Source organism: Xiphophorus maculatus, chromosome 1, assembly GCF_002775205.1.
Source record: "Xiphophorus maculatus strain JP 163 A chromosome 1, X_maculatus-5.0-male, whole genome shotgun sequence".
Classification (NCBI taxonomy): domain Eukaryota; kingdom Metazoa; phylum Chordata; class Actinopteri; order Cyprinodontiformes; family Poeciliidae; genus Xiphophorus; species Xiphophorus maculatus.
Window position 1 is genome coordinate 14732736 of NC_036443.1, and position 17023 is coordinate 14749758.

A 17023-nucleotide genomic window follows, 5' to 3' on the forward strand; every position below is an offset into this window, starting at 1 on the left:
TGTGTGTTTGTGCGTGCAGGGGTGGGTGTGTGCGTGTGTGTGTGTGTGTACATGTGCTGTAAGGCAGATAAAAGCTGCTTTGACAGAGGTGTGTAAAGCACTGACTCTTGGGCAGACACTGATGGGCTTACTGGGAGTCAGCAATGTGGAAACTGGCGTCTCAGAGAGGATCTTCACATGGGGTCACACTTTCTGTTTTTGCTGCTCTTTAATCTCACTTTCTGTAAGACAGCACAAGGTCAACAAACGCTGGGCTAACTCAGTAATCTTGCAGAGGGCTGTATCTTTTTACTGCTCTGGCCACGTCCCTCCCTGCAATAACAGTTTTTGTTTAACGTGTTAAATGTTTACCTCCTTCTAATAAAACCGTTCAGAGCAGCTTTTACTTCTGCATAATAGCTATTGTCTCTGTCTGGTCTGTGCTCTCCGTGACCTGCTCTGTCTGTCTATGTTTCACTTGGAGTTTAGGCGACAGATCAACATCAAGCAGTGAAGCAGCAAAGTAAAATAAAAGTGACTGATGGTTTTCTACATTTCTTTGCAAATACGAATCTGAAAATTGTGACATGGATCTGTATTCAGCCCTTCCGAGTCAGAGGCTAGAACCAACCATGTTCACACATTTGTCGCCGTTGTAACTCATGAAAATGCCTTTAATCTAAACCAGTCCATATTTGTGGAATGCACGATTCTACCACTATGGACGGGTCATTTTTTCCCCCTTTTCATACAATTATGCACTACATTGTCTTGGTCTGTCCAACACATTTGCATAAAATGCATTGGACGTTTGTGGTTTTAAAGAGACAAAATGTAAAAATCTTAGGAATATGAATATTTTTCTACGTTGCTGTATATGCTTGAAATGACCTTTTTCTCCTCTATCACTTTAGACACTCTCCATACATGCCGTGTTTATATGCATGGATCAGCTGGCTCAGTCAACATGAAATACTGCAGGTTAAACCAGGGGAGACGCATCACAACAAGACATTTCGCAGCACATAAATCCTGTAAAATGCATACTGAACAAACCCCATAAACCAGGTTTTATCAGACAGCGTCCACATGCCTCGGGTTTTTGTTTTGGTTTGTTTTTTTCTTACTCTAATGAGACGAAACGCTGCAGAGGCTTGCTGAGGTGGTAGAAAAACACCCCTGGAGTAATGAAAACAAGGTGTCTCAGAGTGATAAAAGATAACCTTGATCCCAGAGAGCCCCCTTTTTTTGAATCACTTCATATTTTTCAAAAAATTTGCTTTAAAACATGACGAGGGCCTGAAATATAAACACATCTCTCTCTAGATGAAGAAATAAATGAAGAAAAAGCATAATGATGATTGTATGTAACATTGCAAATGTGAAAGAAAAAGCAAACCAGGGGTCATAACAGCAGCATCATTTTTCTTTTACTTTATCTAGACATGTAGTTTAATGCTCCTTCTAACGCACACGGCCGAGTTGTTGTGGTAGATAGGACTCCTGCAGTCTTGGAATGATCTGAGCACCAGCTTCAGCAGACAGCAGGTCTGCAGACAGACAAGGGTTCCTCAGTAAGACAGATCACTCCTGATGTGATTTCTGATTTATACAGACAGCGATAAAGGTTGAATCCCCCTCCCTGTCATTCCTCAGCTGACTTCACACTGATCTGAGGAGGGAGGACGCACCGTTTCCCCTCCCACCTCCACTTTCTCCGTCCTTGCGGCCATCCAGCTCAGGTCATTTGTTTCCCTCACACCCCACCGCGGCCGCAGAACATGCCACCTGGCTGTAATGACGGGGTGACCTTGAATCTCGACGTTGATGCCCCTCGTTCGGTTTAAAAACGAGGGGCATCAGGACACCCAAACTGATCACGGATAAATCGTGACCAAGTAAAGACCCATCGACCTCGTTTTATGAAAAGAGAGGAAGGATGATGTCTGCGGTTGTGCCGGCTCTCTGCTCTCAGGAGTCAAACAGAAATTCACTGCAAGGATGGATCTATTTTTAGTTGATGTTCAAAGTTGTTTATGTCAGTGATTTTTCTCTCTCCATCATAGCCCATTTGTTATTAAGCTGTTTTTAATGTGCTTTAACGACTAAAAGAAACGCGTAATGGGAAGATCAAGCGAGCCTGATCTGAAGTCTGGGCCTTTTCTTGCAGAGGAATCATCCTTTGACCTCTCTGCTTCCTGACAGAAAGAGAGGAAAAACACACGAATACTCCTAAGACTTGGGAGAAGTTTATCCATTTCCTGATATAACAAAGTGAGACACGGCACGTTGTTGCAATAACCTTTTGTTTGGCCGAGAATCAAAGTAGGAGGCCTTGAGTCTGGGGAACAAATGCACGGTGGCGTGCTGGAAGCCCAAACACTTTGGGCTCACAGAGGAAAAGGTGAGGCACTCCTTCAACAAGGGCGAGGGCTCCTCAGACACCTTGAAAGACTCCCAGTATTGTCCTGAAGACACGCATAACATTGCTGCTGCTGCTCGGGTGAAAACAAGAGAACGAGATGAACCGAACAGCCCTGAACAAAACGCAGCGTTATTTTCAGGAACATCTCAGCTGAAATGGACACTTAAAATCTAACCTAATATTATACACACAGTGTTACAGTTCTGGTCAGAAATTTGAACACACCTAGCATTTAAATTTGTTTTATTTAAAAAAAAAAAAAAAAAAAAAAAAAGTCTTTTTATGGTGTATTGAAATTGTTCTTTTTTATAGTGTGGAATAAATACAGCTTCAATTAGTATAGAAAGTAAGAGATGCACAGTTTAAATAAATTGTGAATTTTATCAAATGTACATTGGTCAAAATTATACATTGCACACAAGTTTAGATAAGTACATACTCCTCCACTGATATTTACTATCGATGAACATTCGTTATTTGATTTGTATAGATTGATTTCCCTCCCTGACTTAATTTTTAAGCAGTCTGTATATTTGAGGTAAAATGGGCCATTCCAAAACTCCATTGTTTACCTCCTTCTATGTCATTTATGCTTATCAGAATCCCAGTCTGATCAAACTGTTACCCCCAGATGAAATGAAATTGATTGAGATATTCAGGAACCAATCAGAAGCCTAGAACAACCTAATCACAACCGTCTACGGCGAAGTGAGTTTTACAGCAATATAGACTGAAAGACTGCTGACTCAGAAATAAACTTTGGGGAAGGCCTGAATTTGGCAGCGCACCCTGATGACTCTATATCCAGCACAATCTGTGTGTTTTAACCTGCTACATCAAAGCTGATTGAAATGATTACACTCTCTCCTCAGCGTCTCTCGAAGTCAAACACGATTTTCAGCCTTCTCTCGATAAGTGGAAATTCACAATGAATTTATTTATGCATTTAATTTCCCGTCGAGTTCAATAAAGTGTTTTTAAAATTGAATTTGAAACTTGTGTACCCTAAACCTGTTAACATAAACATTCAGAAGCGTGACGAAACGTCTGTGCAGATGTACTGTATCTGTCGAAAGAAAAAGAGCTTCTATTATAACAATTTTATATAAAAAAAAACAAAACATTTAGTTTGCCATGCAGTGAAGGGGCATAATGTAAAACACAGAAAGAAAAATAATGTGAAAAAAGATATATATGTAATTTTTTAAACAATAAATAAGAAAGTAAAATGCATAAATGGCTCATGGTGTTATATAACAAATCTTACAATCCCTGCTCTGATGGTAGCTCTGTCTAATAATAACACAGCTGACATCATTTGGAGATTAAAACGTTCAGGGAGGCCCTTCTAACAACATCTATAACTCACATCCCAGGCACTTTGTTTGGACTCATTTCCCTCTTAATGTGGACTTTCTTCTCAACAGTTCTGTTAAAATGCAGTGATTTCCGTCACGTCTGTTGAAGCTTGTTGCTGTTAAGACCTGCGTAGCTAAAACTTTGGTTTGACATCTTTTTGTTTTCCCTCAACGCACCATCACATTTGATGGTTCACATTCAGCTTTTAAATAAAAGGTAGTATCTGTTGTGCCGTACGTGGTCAATAAATATACTTTACATATCTGCACTGCGCCTGGAATGTAACTTCTTCATCCTAGTGTTTGTGGTTCATACTTTCGGAGTCTCCATAATTGGAAAGTCTTGTATGTTTACTCAAACTACAGCCACATCGTTCACAGCCAGAGTCGCTTGTAGAAAATCTGTTTGTTCGTTTCTGCTCTTTCCTCCTTTCTCCCCTCCTGTTTGAGAGTGTTTTATGTGTGTTTTTCTGCAGCTTCTTGGAGGACTCCGCTTTACTTCAACTCAGCATCCTCAGGAGTGAATACGTGTCCAACCTCTGAAGACTTCCTTCAAAGTGTGAATTCAGCCTTTGATCTTCCATTAAAATAAATAATAGTAATAAAAAAAACATTTGTTTCACTTCGGTTTTGGATCCCACTTATAGCTGTAGCAATCTTTCTTATTGCTGTTTGGGTTCCTCTGGATCCACAGCTTTGCCTGCTGCCTTGTGGATTTAGCATGCCAAGAGGATATTAATGCAGCGATCCATCCTTTGCATTCCTGGTGTTCTCCGCTTTGTTAGAGTCAGCCAGTGTTTTCTTTTTATTTTCCCCACATGAATTGCTCCACAAGACCCGAGCCACAAGCTACTGAAGTGAAAATCTCTTTACTTTCCAGGTCATTTTGCATTGCAGATGCACTGCGAGGCTCGGCAGCACGTGTTGTTCACATCGTCAATGGCATCCTTCCGGTAGGTACAGTGGAGGCGGAGCAGGCAGGTGAGAACAGATTGATGTCCTGCTGAGGGTACAGCTGTCCTTTGTCAAAGCAAACATCTGGTAAAGGTCGGACCGTTCTCAAGCGGTGATGCTGCCGATGGCGACGGCAGTGGCAGAGGCATCGATCCTCGCAGCACGGTGTTCACGCAGCCCAGCCGCCATGTATTTTCAAGCATGTCTCGGTGTGTCCGTCTTCTAGGTGTTTGTCAGTACAGGTTGTCCTTAGTGGTGGAAGTGTGTGTGGCCGTAGAGTCGTCCGGGAGGGAGCCGCGTCGGCCGAGTCGTGACCGACACTGCAGCAGGTTTTGAAGCTCTCTGGACACGCTGCTGGAGAAAGCCGTGTAGATCCACGGGTTGGTGCACGAGTTCAGGCTGGCCAACAGCATCAGGATTGTGAAGGCCACTCCTGCAGAGGACACAGGAAAACAATAGCGTCAATATAATGCTGCATTAGCACATTTCTCCACTGTTAGTCATCAAGCAAACAGGAAGTTCAATGTATTTAATTTGGGATCTTATTTGACAAAAAGATTTTTGCTAATTCTTCTTTACTGAGCAGCTCAGGCTAAGGTAGGTTGAATGAATGGCATCTCAGGAGATCGGTTTGCACGTTTTGCCACAGACTGTCAGCAAGTTGTAGGTTTAAACTTTGACTGGGCCATTCTGACACGTTAATATTAATACTAATATTAATATTAACATTAATGTACACCATTTAGCTCTGACTCTGGGTTTAGGGACTTTTTGTTTTCCTTTCCTGGATTGTCCTGCACTCGCCTCCATCCATCTCGAGATGAAATTGGTCTACTTCCCTGTCTCTACTGAAGAAAGGCATCCCCACAGCATAATGCTACCACCACCATGTTTTACTATTGCAATGGTGTTTTGGGTGTGATGTGTTAAGTTTCCTGCCTCTCATAGCATTTTTCATGCATCCTCAAAAGTTAAACTTTACTGTCCTTCTCCCACATGTTTGCCCCTAGGTGGATCGTGACACATTTAAACAGCATTTCTATTGACTTTCTCTCAGCAATGGGTTTCCTCTTGTCGAGCATCTGTAAATAGCAGGCTTGTGGAGTGCACAAGTCTGGTCACTCCCAGCTGAGCTGTGAATCTCTGCAGATTCTTCAGTGTTACCATGATTCTCTTGTCTGATTCTGTGATTAATGGTCTTGTTAAGATGATCATGTGTTTGTGGATCAATAGTCATCCCAGACCTGCGTCTTCCTTGGCTTTTACGGTGCGGTTTGTTCGTTAATGTTCTTTAAAACACCTCTGTGGCTTTCAACACATCTGGATTTGCAATGAGAAGTAATTACTCTAAGGTGGGTTCTATTTACGAGTTAGGTCATTTCTGAAAGTGATTGGTTTGACTGGATTTCATTTAGTCATATCAGAGTAAAGGGGGCTGAATAAGAATGCATGGTAAGCTTGTCATAAACCTTCTTTTCTAATTCGTTTTGATCTATTTAATGAAATACTGTGATGTTTTTTTTTTTATTAAAACATGGCAAAATGTGAAAAAGTCCAAGTGGAATGAATACTTTTTGACCAATACAGTAAGAAGTGAGGGACAATTTACAGTTTACATGTTAGTGATTTCTCTCCAGAAACAAACATAACTATTTAGGACAGTTTGGACTATATATATATATAACAATTGTGGTTGTTGTTTTATGAATAGCCCAGGGAAAAAACTGTACCTACTTCCTTTTTTAAATTTTGTTATGGATCTAATAATACGTTGTTTATACAACATCTAGAATAGTTTACTTCACTTGGGAACAGCAGAAACGCTGAAACCACTGTTTTGAATACAGAGCAGATAACAATCATGTGCGTGTGTGTGTGTGTGTTTCTATTTGTGTGTTTGTGGAGCTGCTCGCAAGGAAGGGCTCATTCATATTTAAACTTTGCATATGTATGCGCTTGTCCGCTCGTATGGGTGCTTACAAGCTTACGTGACTCATCCGGCGTTGTCCAACCATGTGCTTTTGGCAATGTGTGCAAGCTGCTGGCACGCACCTATGTGAATGAAATATGAACACCTGGCTGTGGTGCATAATTAGCATGGATCTAAACAAGTTATTTACTGTGGCTCACCCACTTGCCCAGCTGAAGGCGGAAGCAGCCGTTGTTGGTTGCACCGGCTCTGACTGCCAGTAAATGCATCAACAAATGTTGTTTTGTGCTGAAAATCTACAGAGACATGTTATCCAGGGGGTTCTGGTTGCGGGTCAAAACAAACATTGTTTTTGACCTTCTGTGTCATTCGCCGTTACATCATCTGAGCTGCAGCCGGTTCTTGGAATCAGAAAATGGTCCTTGGAATAACGAGGGATCCTTTCCCAATGAGATGGACAACAGCAGTGATCGGAGGCTGCTGCTGAGTAACGTAATCGCTTAGTTTTTTTGGGCTGGGTAATGTGGCAAAACAGATCAGGGTTGCCCATTTAAAGCAATTAAAAGGATTAACATGGCTCAGGAGAATGAATGCATGTGGGACAAAACAGCATCAAGGATTCACTTTAATTCCCTGGGTGCAGATGTTTGGTTGTCTTGCTTTTTTGTTTAAGGATTAAACAAACTGTGACTTGTACAAGCATTCCTACTTCGAAGACATTTTGTCACATGAGAAAGCAAAAACTTTCTTGAATTTGATTGATGCTTTATGTGACTGACACACAAAGTACTGTATAATCCTGAAGTTGAGTGACAGTGGATATCAATTTCCAAGTCGCAGATTCTCAATTAGAATTTGGTTTGGACGTTGACTGCATAGGAGCGCTGGTTACGTGAGTTGCTCCGTTAGAAGGTGAAGGTGGTTGGTGCTATCCATCAACAGTAACCAGTATCTCCACAGTATGTTTCTGTCACCACCATGTTTGTTCATGTAGAAAGCTTTTGCATCCATTACATGAGAGACAAACTGCAGATAGAACCTCTTATGGCTTCCTTATTGCCTCTTAACTATTAGTTGTTCCATCCACATCTTGTAACACCGGAGCTGTGAAGTTCTCCATCTCCTCCAGTTGCAACGTATGTCTTGGGTTTTTCTCTGATTATTGGTCTCCTTGCCCATGCTTTCACTTTAGAGTTATTCTTTAACTTACTAGTGTGTACCCTGTTTTTTTAACTTGTTTTTTTTATGTTTCTATTCTCTAATGTTCTCCAACAAACGTCTGAGGAACATCTGGCTTTGGCTGCAGGGGATTTGGTTGCACTGGATTGTATTTAGTGATATCAGAGTAAAGGAGGGTTTATATTTGTAAAATATGCTGAAAACCACAAATTGACCTTCTACTTGAAATTTGTGATCTACTCTGTGTTAGTCTATCACATAAAATTCCCCAAAACATCACCGACCTTGGTCTGGAGGGTCTGGATCCCAGGCCGCCCACAGCTGGACGATGAAGAACGGTGACCAGCAGACGGTATAGACCAACACTATGACCAGGGTCATCCTCACTGTCTTGGACATTGCCTTGGTGATGCTGGGGACTGGAGTGACCTGATGTGGAGGGGGGGCATAGTCCAGGGAGCAGCGGGCGGAGTTGGCACAGGACTCCCGGAAATCTGAGCCGTTCTGTATTTGCTCCTGCATCAGTGTTGTGGCTGCTGTCTGATGTTCGCCGCAGCAGCTACTATACTGAATAACAGACGGCACATAGTCGTAATGTTCTCCCACTTTGCAGTCGTGGGCGTCATTGTCCTTCAGGAGCCGTCCTCCTCCTTCTCTCCCGGTCGCCTGTCTTCCCCTCTCCCCCTCTCGCTCATCCTCCTTCCTGAGGCCCTGGAAGCGAAGAAGGATTTCACTCCTCTTGAGCTCGGCCATCATTATCCTCTCTGACTTCAAGTAGATGTTGTTGTGGATCTCCCGGAAGATTCTTATCTGAAACACAGGATTTGCAGCAGCAGATTAATGCAAGGAAACCAGATGAGTTTTATAAACGCCACGTGCCAGAAGAAAGAGAAAGAATTAGAACACTGAAAGGACGTAAAAACGAAACTGTTGGCATCATTTGTCTACATTAAAAACTGACTGAAACGTTTTAGTAGCATCACTAAACAGGTTTATATCTTCACTGCCTTAGAGAAAGGTGATCATTAAATTTTACTACAGTGTAATGTTTATCGAGCTCTTTCTAACCACTCAATCTCTTGCTTCTGTTCAACTTTTCCTTTAAAGAGAAATCTGAAACCCATTTTAGAGGGATTTTATGATCTCTAATTCAACGCTACCTCCAAGGTTATGGATCTAATTAGCCAAACGTTACTATCGGACTCCCTTCGTTCAGCATTTTTTCAGGTTTTGATCATATCTTCCTAAATACAGTGGCTCTCAAAAGTGCGCACTTTCCTGTGACGTAAAAAACGAGGTCGCGATGAATAATTTCCTGTGATTTTCCACCTCTAACGTGAAATTTTTGTCCAACTGAACTTAAGCCGACAAGAGGAAAAAATATAAATATATATATACAGTATATAAACTGCAATAACCTGGTTGCGTAAATGTGGACACCCTTAAACTGTCATGTTCCGAGTTTTTCTGTGTATTTATTTATTGTTTTCTGTGTTTCTGAGTCTCCGTGCTGTCCTGTCCTCCCCTTGATTGTTCCCTGGTGTGTCTCGTTTCCTTGATTACCCTCTGTGTATTTAACTCCACCTGTGTGCCTTGTTCCTCGTCGGGTCCTCGTCTAATGTCTTCAGTCAGTTGTGTCAGTCCATTCGTTTGCTCCGTTGCTACCTGTGTTGAGCCCTTGTTTCCGGCTCAGCAGTGCTGCGGTTTTGGACTTTTGGATTTTGGTTTGCCTATTCTCACCATTAAAATCATCATTTTCATTTCTACCTGGCTCTCAAGCGTCTGCCTCATCACCACCTACATCGCAGCTTTATGACATAAACAAATATGCTGTTGGAATGTGTTTTGATACTTTCTCAGAATTGAGTCTAAGTCCACACCTATTAACAATAATTTTGAATCTGATTAACCTGAAACAAATTTCAGTTGTCCCAGTGTGCTTTTCATGTCTTCTACATATTTCAGCTAAAACCATAGATAGCAGAGAGGCTACAGGATCAGGAGAATCTCATTGTTTGGAGGTACCAACTGTGACACAATGAAGCCAGCCATCAGTAACTGGGAAAAAGAAAGTAAACAGTAAAATTACAAAAATGGAAATTTCTCCAAAACTACCAAAGGAGATAGTTAGGCGGCCATTGGGAGCTCAACAGCAGGGTAGGAGTAAAGGTTTAGGTCAAGGGTTGTAGAGCCGTGAAAGAGAAACCTTTTCTTCAGGCAAAAAAAACTCTCAAACCTGCAACTCCCATGCAACTATGTATTACGATCTAAAGAAATTAAACTTAAAGTATTGGAATTGGGACACAATTCCAAAATGTGTGCTAGACAACACAGATCATCTCCAAAAGAAGCCCACACCCACGGTGAAACGTGGTAGTGGCAGTATTCTGGTCCAGGGTTAATTTTGGCTAAGTTCACAATTGAAGTGACTCAATTCTTATTTTTTGTCAGATCGCTTTTTTTTTTTTTGGCGTGGCCGTTCACACTTCCAAATATACGCAACCCGTATGTGTGTTCTCCAGTGTGAACTGCAAACAACCTAAAATGTCCCGCATGCGCAGTAAAGGGCGCAATAACATGCGAGCATGCTCACTGTTTTGCCAACCGCCATGAAAAAGAAAGAAGAGCCCAATGTTTGCTAACAGTAGAGCACACCTTACGATTTTGAAGTTGTTGTCCGACCGGAGCCAGCACATTAACAACTTAATCCTCATTATAGTCCGTCATAGCTGTTATTTTTCTTCCCGCTTGCGCGCATCAGGACGCAGAATAATGACGTTTGTCGAGTATCAGTGACGTTCAGGTCAGATGAACGCGACCTGGACTTTAGGTCACATCTAAATCGGGACGTTTCGGATGTCAAGTGGCCAGAGTCGCATTAAAAATAAAAAATAAAAAACGAGCTGTGTTGTTCAGACTATCATGAAAGATCAGGTACAGGTCGCATTACGTTAAAAAAACAAAAAAAAAAAATCAGAATTTGGTCACTTCATGCTGCAGTGTGAACGCAGCCTTTGATCAGATGGAACTAAGAATTTTATTAAGTTGTGTAAAGGTCTCAATAGTTCCAAATACCTGTCAGCTCTGCTTCAAACCTCCTGCTGTCTGCTGGAAGCTAAGGATAAAGAGCAATTTTAGTTTAGTTCTTAAAGAATTACTTTTGGTGATGAAAATTAAATTGTCTCTTAAGTTTAGTTTTTGACTCTAAATTAACCATTCCGACAATCAGCATGATTACCTAAAAGAAGGCAGTGGGTAGGAGATTTCCTTACATTCTGACAGACCTGGAGGACGGTACATGGCAGAATGGGCAAATATTGTCATGTCAAGAAGTAAGATGTTGACAGACTCATACTAAAGAAAACTGAACACTGAGTCAAAATGTGTTTTAGCAAAGTGTTAGTTTAGGGCGGTTTGCACCTTTTTAATATTTTTCTGTCTCGGATATTAATTTGTCTCTCAGTTACATTGTAAAGAATAATCTATTTTATGTGGAAACAATGGAAATGTGACCTCATTTTTAAATGACAAACACAAACACCTAGTGTTTTGACAAACACCTAATGCATATCTACATTTGAAAGCCTTTGTATATAAAACTATTCTTCTTGATATGAAAGGCCAGATTGAGAAATGGGCCACCAATCTGGCGACCTCCTGGCAGGTCGCTCTCAGAGCGAGCAGGCAGTCACCTCAACAGTGGACCTCCAAGCGCTGTTTTAATTAGGGAGAAACCGCCAGACTCTTGAAATATCTTTCCCCAAATAGAGCAGGACCGCTGGGAGGCAGTCCAGAATGCCTGTCCGCCACATAACACCAACTGCAGCGTCCCGTGGGTGATTGGACAATGGCTGCCAAGTGCACCTCGCATTTCATTCATGCCACATGCATCATTATCTGATGAGGTTGCCTTGAGCATGTAATCCTGTTATCAATAGTCTGTGCACACTGCAGGGAAGCGGCCGGCGCAACCAATATTACCTGACAGATGGTAATGATGAGGGCGGGCAGCAGGAACACAGCCACGGTCATCCAGGTGACGTAGGCCTTCAGCCCCCATGGCTCGGTGAAGTGACCCCAGCACTCGAACTCACCCGGAGCCACTTCCGAGCGGGAGAAGATGAACACCTGAGAGATGTAACAAGAACCTGTGGTCACCACTCCCTCAGACCTGACACAAAGTAGTTTCCAGTCACCTGAACTGTAGTGACCTCATATAGCTAAAAATAAACCACCAACACCTTGAGCTGGTCTGTTAAAGCCAGGGTGTGGACGCCTGATTAGGGCTTATTTTTCTATTTCAACGTGTGTGTGTGTGTGTGTTTTGTTCACCCCTCCCTACCTGCGGTATGCTGAGGACCAGAGCCAGAGCCCACGCCACTATCACAGGGGTGTTCCAGCGGGACATAGCCCCAACGCGGTAGGCCTGCAGCGGGCAGCAGATGGCATGGTGTCGGTCGACTGTCATGGCAACTATCATGTAGGAGGAAGCAAACATCCCCACAATCTGCAAATACTTGACGGACCGGCAGAGCAAGTCGGGCCCCTGAAACCTCTCTGTTATGTCCCATATCAGCTGGGGCAGAACCTGGACACAAACATTTAGAAAACTATCAGTTGCAGCTCGTTTTAAAGCATTGTTGTTGTTGTTTTTTTGTGTTGTGGTGCAGAAATGTAGAGGTGAAACACCGAAGGTCATCACAGGTGATACTGGGTGTTATCTCTGTTGCAAGGCTTATCCTTCTGCACCACAGACTCCTATTCTTATCCAGACGCACATCAGTAAATCACAATGTTACGGTGGATTACAGACCTCCATGATCACTTTAACTTCAAGAGTCTATTTTTATGCACCCGAAAACTGTTCCAGCTATTGACCTTAAACTCATGTTTGTAACTAAAGTTGACTTCTGACTGGAATTAAAAAAAAAAAACCCAACAACAATAAAACACTGAACTACGCATAAATAAATCAGCAAAACAGTGTCATTTTAATTGTTCAACTGTCAGATGTTTCATTTGAATCTCTGTGAATATTTCCATCTAATGCACATTAACAATCTTAAAACGTACAACATACATTGCCTATCCTTTTTACTTTGAGTTCTAAACTTTTTTACATCCAGAAATGTGTTTGTCAGACAAATGTAAGTGGTATGTACTTGTGAAGTAGAAGGAAAAAGTCAAGCTTCTTTTCCCAAAGTTGCCCTGTTTTTAGCCCCATCAGGTCCCCCAACTGAACTGAAGAAAAGCATCTCCATTTCAACCTAGGAGTGTGTGTGAAGGGGGTGTGTAGTGTTCAATCTTCTCTTCTTCTCTATATTCTGATTAGGTGACATCTGGAGGCTGTTGATTGTGCTGGATTTTATTGAGTGCATAGTATCATGAGGACTGAATAGGTTTATGTATTGCTTTTTAGCAGTTTCTTGTAAAAAGAAAAAATAATTCTAAATGGAAAATTTAAAGAAACATCACACGTACTACTTTGTATATCAGAAGAGATATCAGTAGAATATGCTGAAGAAGTTTATGAGTCTCATATGACAAAATATAACCTAGTAATACACTCTATCTGCTATTAATACATATTATTGTATTAAATTGACAATTGTATTGCATTATCATGACAAACACATAAAAATCTTGCTGAGACATCACATTACAGATCTTATCAGCAAGAGTTCAAAGCTGCAGTGATGTCACAGTATTTGAAAAAGTGCAGTGGCTGAAAGTTGTCTGAATGCATCATTAACATTACAAATTGTCATGATGGCACAAATTGGTTCCATTTGGTTTATGCAAAATAAGACCTGTTATCAAAACAGACCTGGCACGCAAAAGAGCTGGCATGTTTACTCTGATTGTTTTTGGTTCGCTGCAAGATCTTCTTCTCTGAGTGAGCGGTCTCCAAAATGTGTTTTTCATAATGACAAAAACATCAGTGCACAAGCACAACCAGTATGTCTCTTCTACTTAGTTTTAAAGCTCTGTGGAAATATCTTGTCCGGATCTGAGACGCTAAATTGGCAAAACACATCAGTTGATGGTGATAGAGAGTTGGAAGAAGTTCATAGGTGATTCAGTATTTTATGCAAACATATGCAGAGCAAATAAGATCTGGATGAGGTTACTAAAGGAAAATATTCTTCATTTTTTTTCTTTACATAATTCTTCTTCTCAGGAACTCAAAACAAACCAGTTGTAATTTTGTAAACCAGCCAGGTGAACTGACAAGGATAAACCTGGAAGCCACACCGTGTGCTCCAACCTTTGATCTTTGATTCTGTTACAACACTGAGGAAGTTGACGATGAATCGCCGACAAATTTGCACATTACCCATTAACAAACTAACGATGTAAACATTGTTCTATATATTTAACAAAATAATCACCAGTTATCTATGTTTGCATTTATTTTTGTTTGTGTATTTACTGACCTACATACATACTTCCATACTATCATCACTACTAGCACCCATTACTCACTTACTTATACACCAAGTTATTTACCTAAATAACAATTTATTTAGTTTATATTTTCATTAACGTTACTTTCTAACCTAACTACTTACATTCTTCCTAGCTTATTTACTCGCCTGATTGTGCACTCAATCACTTGCCTACTTGTATACTAACCTAATTACTTTCTATTGTACATATTTACTCAACTACTGATTTTGTAATTATTAACCTACTTTTTTAATCACATTTTGTCTTACTTTTTTGTCCAAATATATGCTTAGTTTCTTGTTTACTTTTTTACTTAACTACCCACCAGATTATATGGGATTTTTTATAGATTCAGTGACTTTGCTATTTCTTTCTTTTGCTCCCTTTCTTTTTTCATCCTTAGCATTGCTAAAATTAACTATTTATTCGTGGTATTACACACTAGCCAAATTATTTACTTTCTTAGTTACTTAGTACTGAATTACTGATTACTTACTCACTTACTTACTGTATATGCCTAAATACTTACCTTCTTACCACTTAACTTATTATGTACTTATTTGCTTACAAGTCTAATTGTTTTCTACCTTAACTACTTGCTTTGTTTCCTATTTATCTGATTAGTTATTTAATTACTTACTTAGTGACTTATATATTTAACTACTTAATACATTGATTACTTACATTATTTTTTATTTTTTAGTTACCCATTAACCTACCTAAAATCACATTCTTACATATGTTTGCCTTCCTAATTACTCATTCATCTACTTCTTTGCTTACCTAAATAATTACTTCAACAACTTATTTACTTCAACAATTTCATAAAGAACAATTTTCTCACATTTTGATCTGCTGTCAATGCTTCAGTTAAACTAGACGAACTGACCTGAAAGAGCGCCACCACCAGGTCAGCCACACACAGGTTGACCATGAACAGGTGCATCGGTGCATTGTGCTTCCTCCTTCTCAAAAGCACCCACAACACGAAGCTGTTGCCCAGCGTGGTGAGAGCCAGCACCACCCCCAGAATGGCGATCTCGGCCCGGGCTAGGCCTTGGTCCCTCGCCCTGGGTTGAGGAACGGTGTGAGATGTGGCGTTGGAGCCGTTCTCTATTAAGATCCCAAAGAGGGACCCTCCACCGCGAGAAATGTTGAACGAGTTCAACTCGGTAACAAACGAGGAGATGTTGTTCCTTCCCTTGGCGCCCGGAGAGGAGAGACCTAACCCATCCCAGTCTGTTTCCACGCTGATCCTTTCCATTCCTAAGAAAACAAGCAAAGTGTTAATGTGTTTATTATTTAGAAAAACAATTTCCAGCTGAAGATAACAAGCAGAAGTTAAACTTGCACAAGCACCCAGAAGCCTGTGTACAAGCAGTCTTTTCACGACACAAGTATCATGTTAGGTAATTAAATTACTCATTATTAAATTATCCAAATGGAAACTATTTTTATTTGCTGGGTTCTGTTGGGTGCTTTATTTTCTGTTTTCCATATTTATCCAAACTCTTGGACCTTTTAAAACACGAGGATTCATAGAATGACCACAGACTGTTTGTTTTTGGAACATCAGAAAAAGTTTCACATTATGCGCCACAAATAGATTTTCCTAACTAGTTTTATGAAGTTTTGACTGAAAGGTAGATGTTGTGCTGATCATGTTCCATTTCGGTGCTTTCTCTGGTTTTTTAATAACCCAACAACGTCTCCGCTTGTCCATCTTTCGAAACTTTCAATTTTTTTTCTGACGCAAGTCTACTTCAGCTTATTTTCTTTTTCAATCTTTCTCAAGGTTGAATTGACAGTTTTTCCCTTTATCCCACCAGCCTACATTCATTCACCTCTGCTCTCAATCGCTCTCATCCCATGGTTACCCCAGCCCCCAGCATTCCTGTTTTCCCTTGTTTTTGTTCCCTTCTCTGCAGACTTTTCTCTCTCTCTCTCATACATTGTTTCATTCTTTTTTCCCTTCCATCATGTCGCACTGGCTCTTGATCGCAATAAACTTTTTGGTTTATTTTTCTTTGCTTCTAAATAAATGCCAAAAGAGAATGGAAAGTTGAGAGGGTGAGATGATAATTTGAGAAACAGAGTCATGGGTAGCTCGGGGTGAGGGGTTCAAACTTGGTCAAATAAACTGGATGCAGGCTGAAGGATGTAAGGACAAATGAAGGGAATGGAAAAAAGAGACATAAAATCTAAAAATACATTTGTTGTAGGACATAAAGCTGGGATTATGGAGGTTAGGGATGTGGCTATATGGTCTCAAAATCTGAAGATTTTGTCATAAATGTTTCTAATTATTAAAAAAAAATTACATCAGACAAAGACAACCATCTCCTTGTCTTAGTTCATGAGGTGGACACTCTTTCTACTTTTAAGAAGAGCATTAAAACTTTTCTTTTTGGTAAAACTTGGTGGACATTATTCAGAGCTATCTCTAAAGGTATGCTGCTCCAGACTTAGGCTGCTGGACAACAAACTGACCACTGTTCCTCACTCTGCTACTTTCTTCTTCTTCTAATATCTTCCAATTGACATAATTTGCTGTTATTTACAACTTTACATTGTTTCTCAGTATTTTAGCTCCATAAAAGTGTTTAGTTTTGACTCTTTCCTGAAGGGGATCATCACTTCATATGATGTTGTGAATAACTAAACGTTCTTCTTACGCTTAACATTTTACTGTTCTTTAACATAAGAAGTACTCTATTTCTTTTTTGTGCTCTTTCATCTGAAACATGT

The 17023-nt window shown here is 40.6% G+C and overlaps 1 protein-coding gene across 4 annotated transcripts in view; it reads right to left on the reverse strand.

Moving 5' to 3' along the window:
- Positions 1 to 2769: 2769 nt before the first annotated feature.
- The window catches only part of LOC102222176 (vasopressin V2 receptor), a 46486-nt gene continuing 32232 nt past the window's right edge, over positions 2770 to 17023 (reverse strand). For all 4 annotated transcript variants that reach the window (XM_023335924.1, XM_023335914.1, XM_023335920.1 and 1 more), the window contains 5 exons: positions 15165 to 15541; positions 12168 to 12413; positions 11807 to 11953; positions 8110 to 8635; positions 2770 to 5149 (listed from right to left, as the gene is read on the reverse strand). In XM_023335924.1, the coding sequence (XP_023191692.1) occupies positions 4950 to 5149; positions 8110 to 8635; positions 11807 to 11953; positions 12168 to 12413; positions 15165 to 15539 (1494 nt within the window). In that variant the 5' untranslated portion in view covers positions 15540 to 15541 and the 3' untranslated portion in view covers positions 2770 to 4949. The remainder of the gene's footprint in view (positions 5150 to 8109; positions 8636 to 11806; positions 11954 to 12167; positions 12414 to 15164; positions 15542 to 17023) is intronic.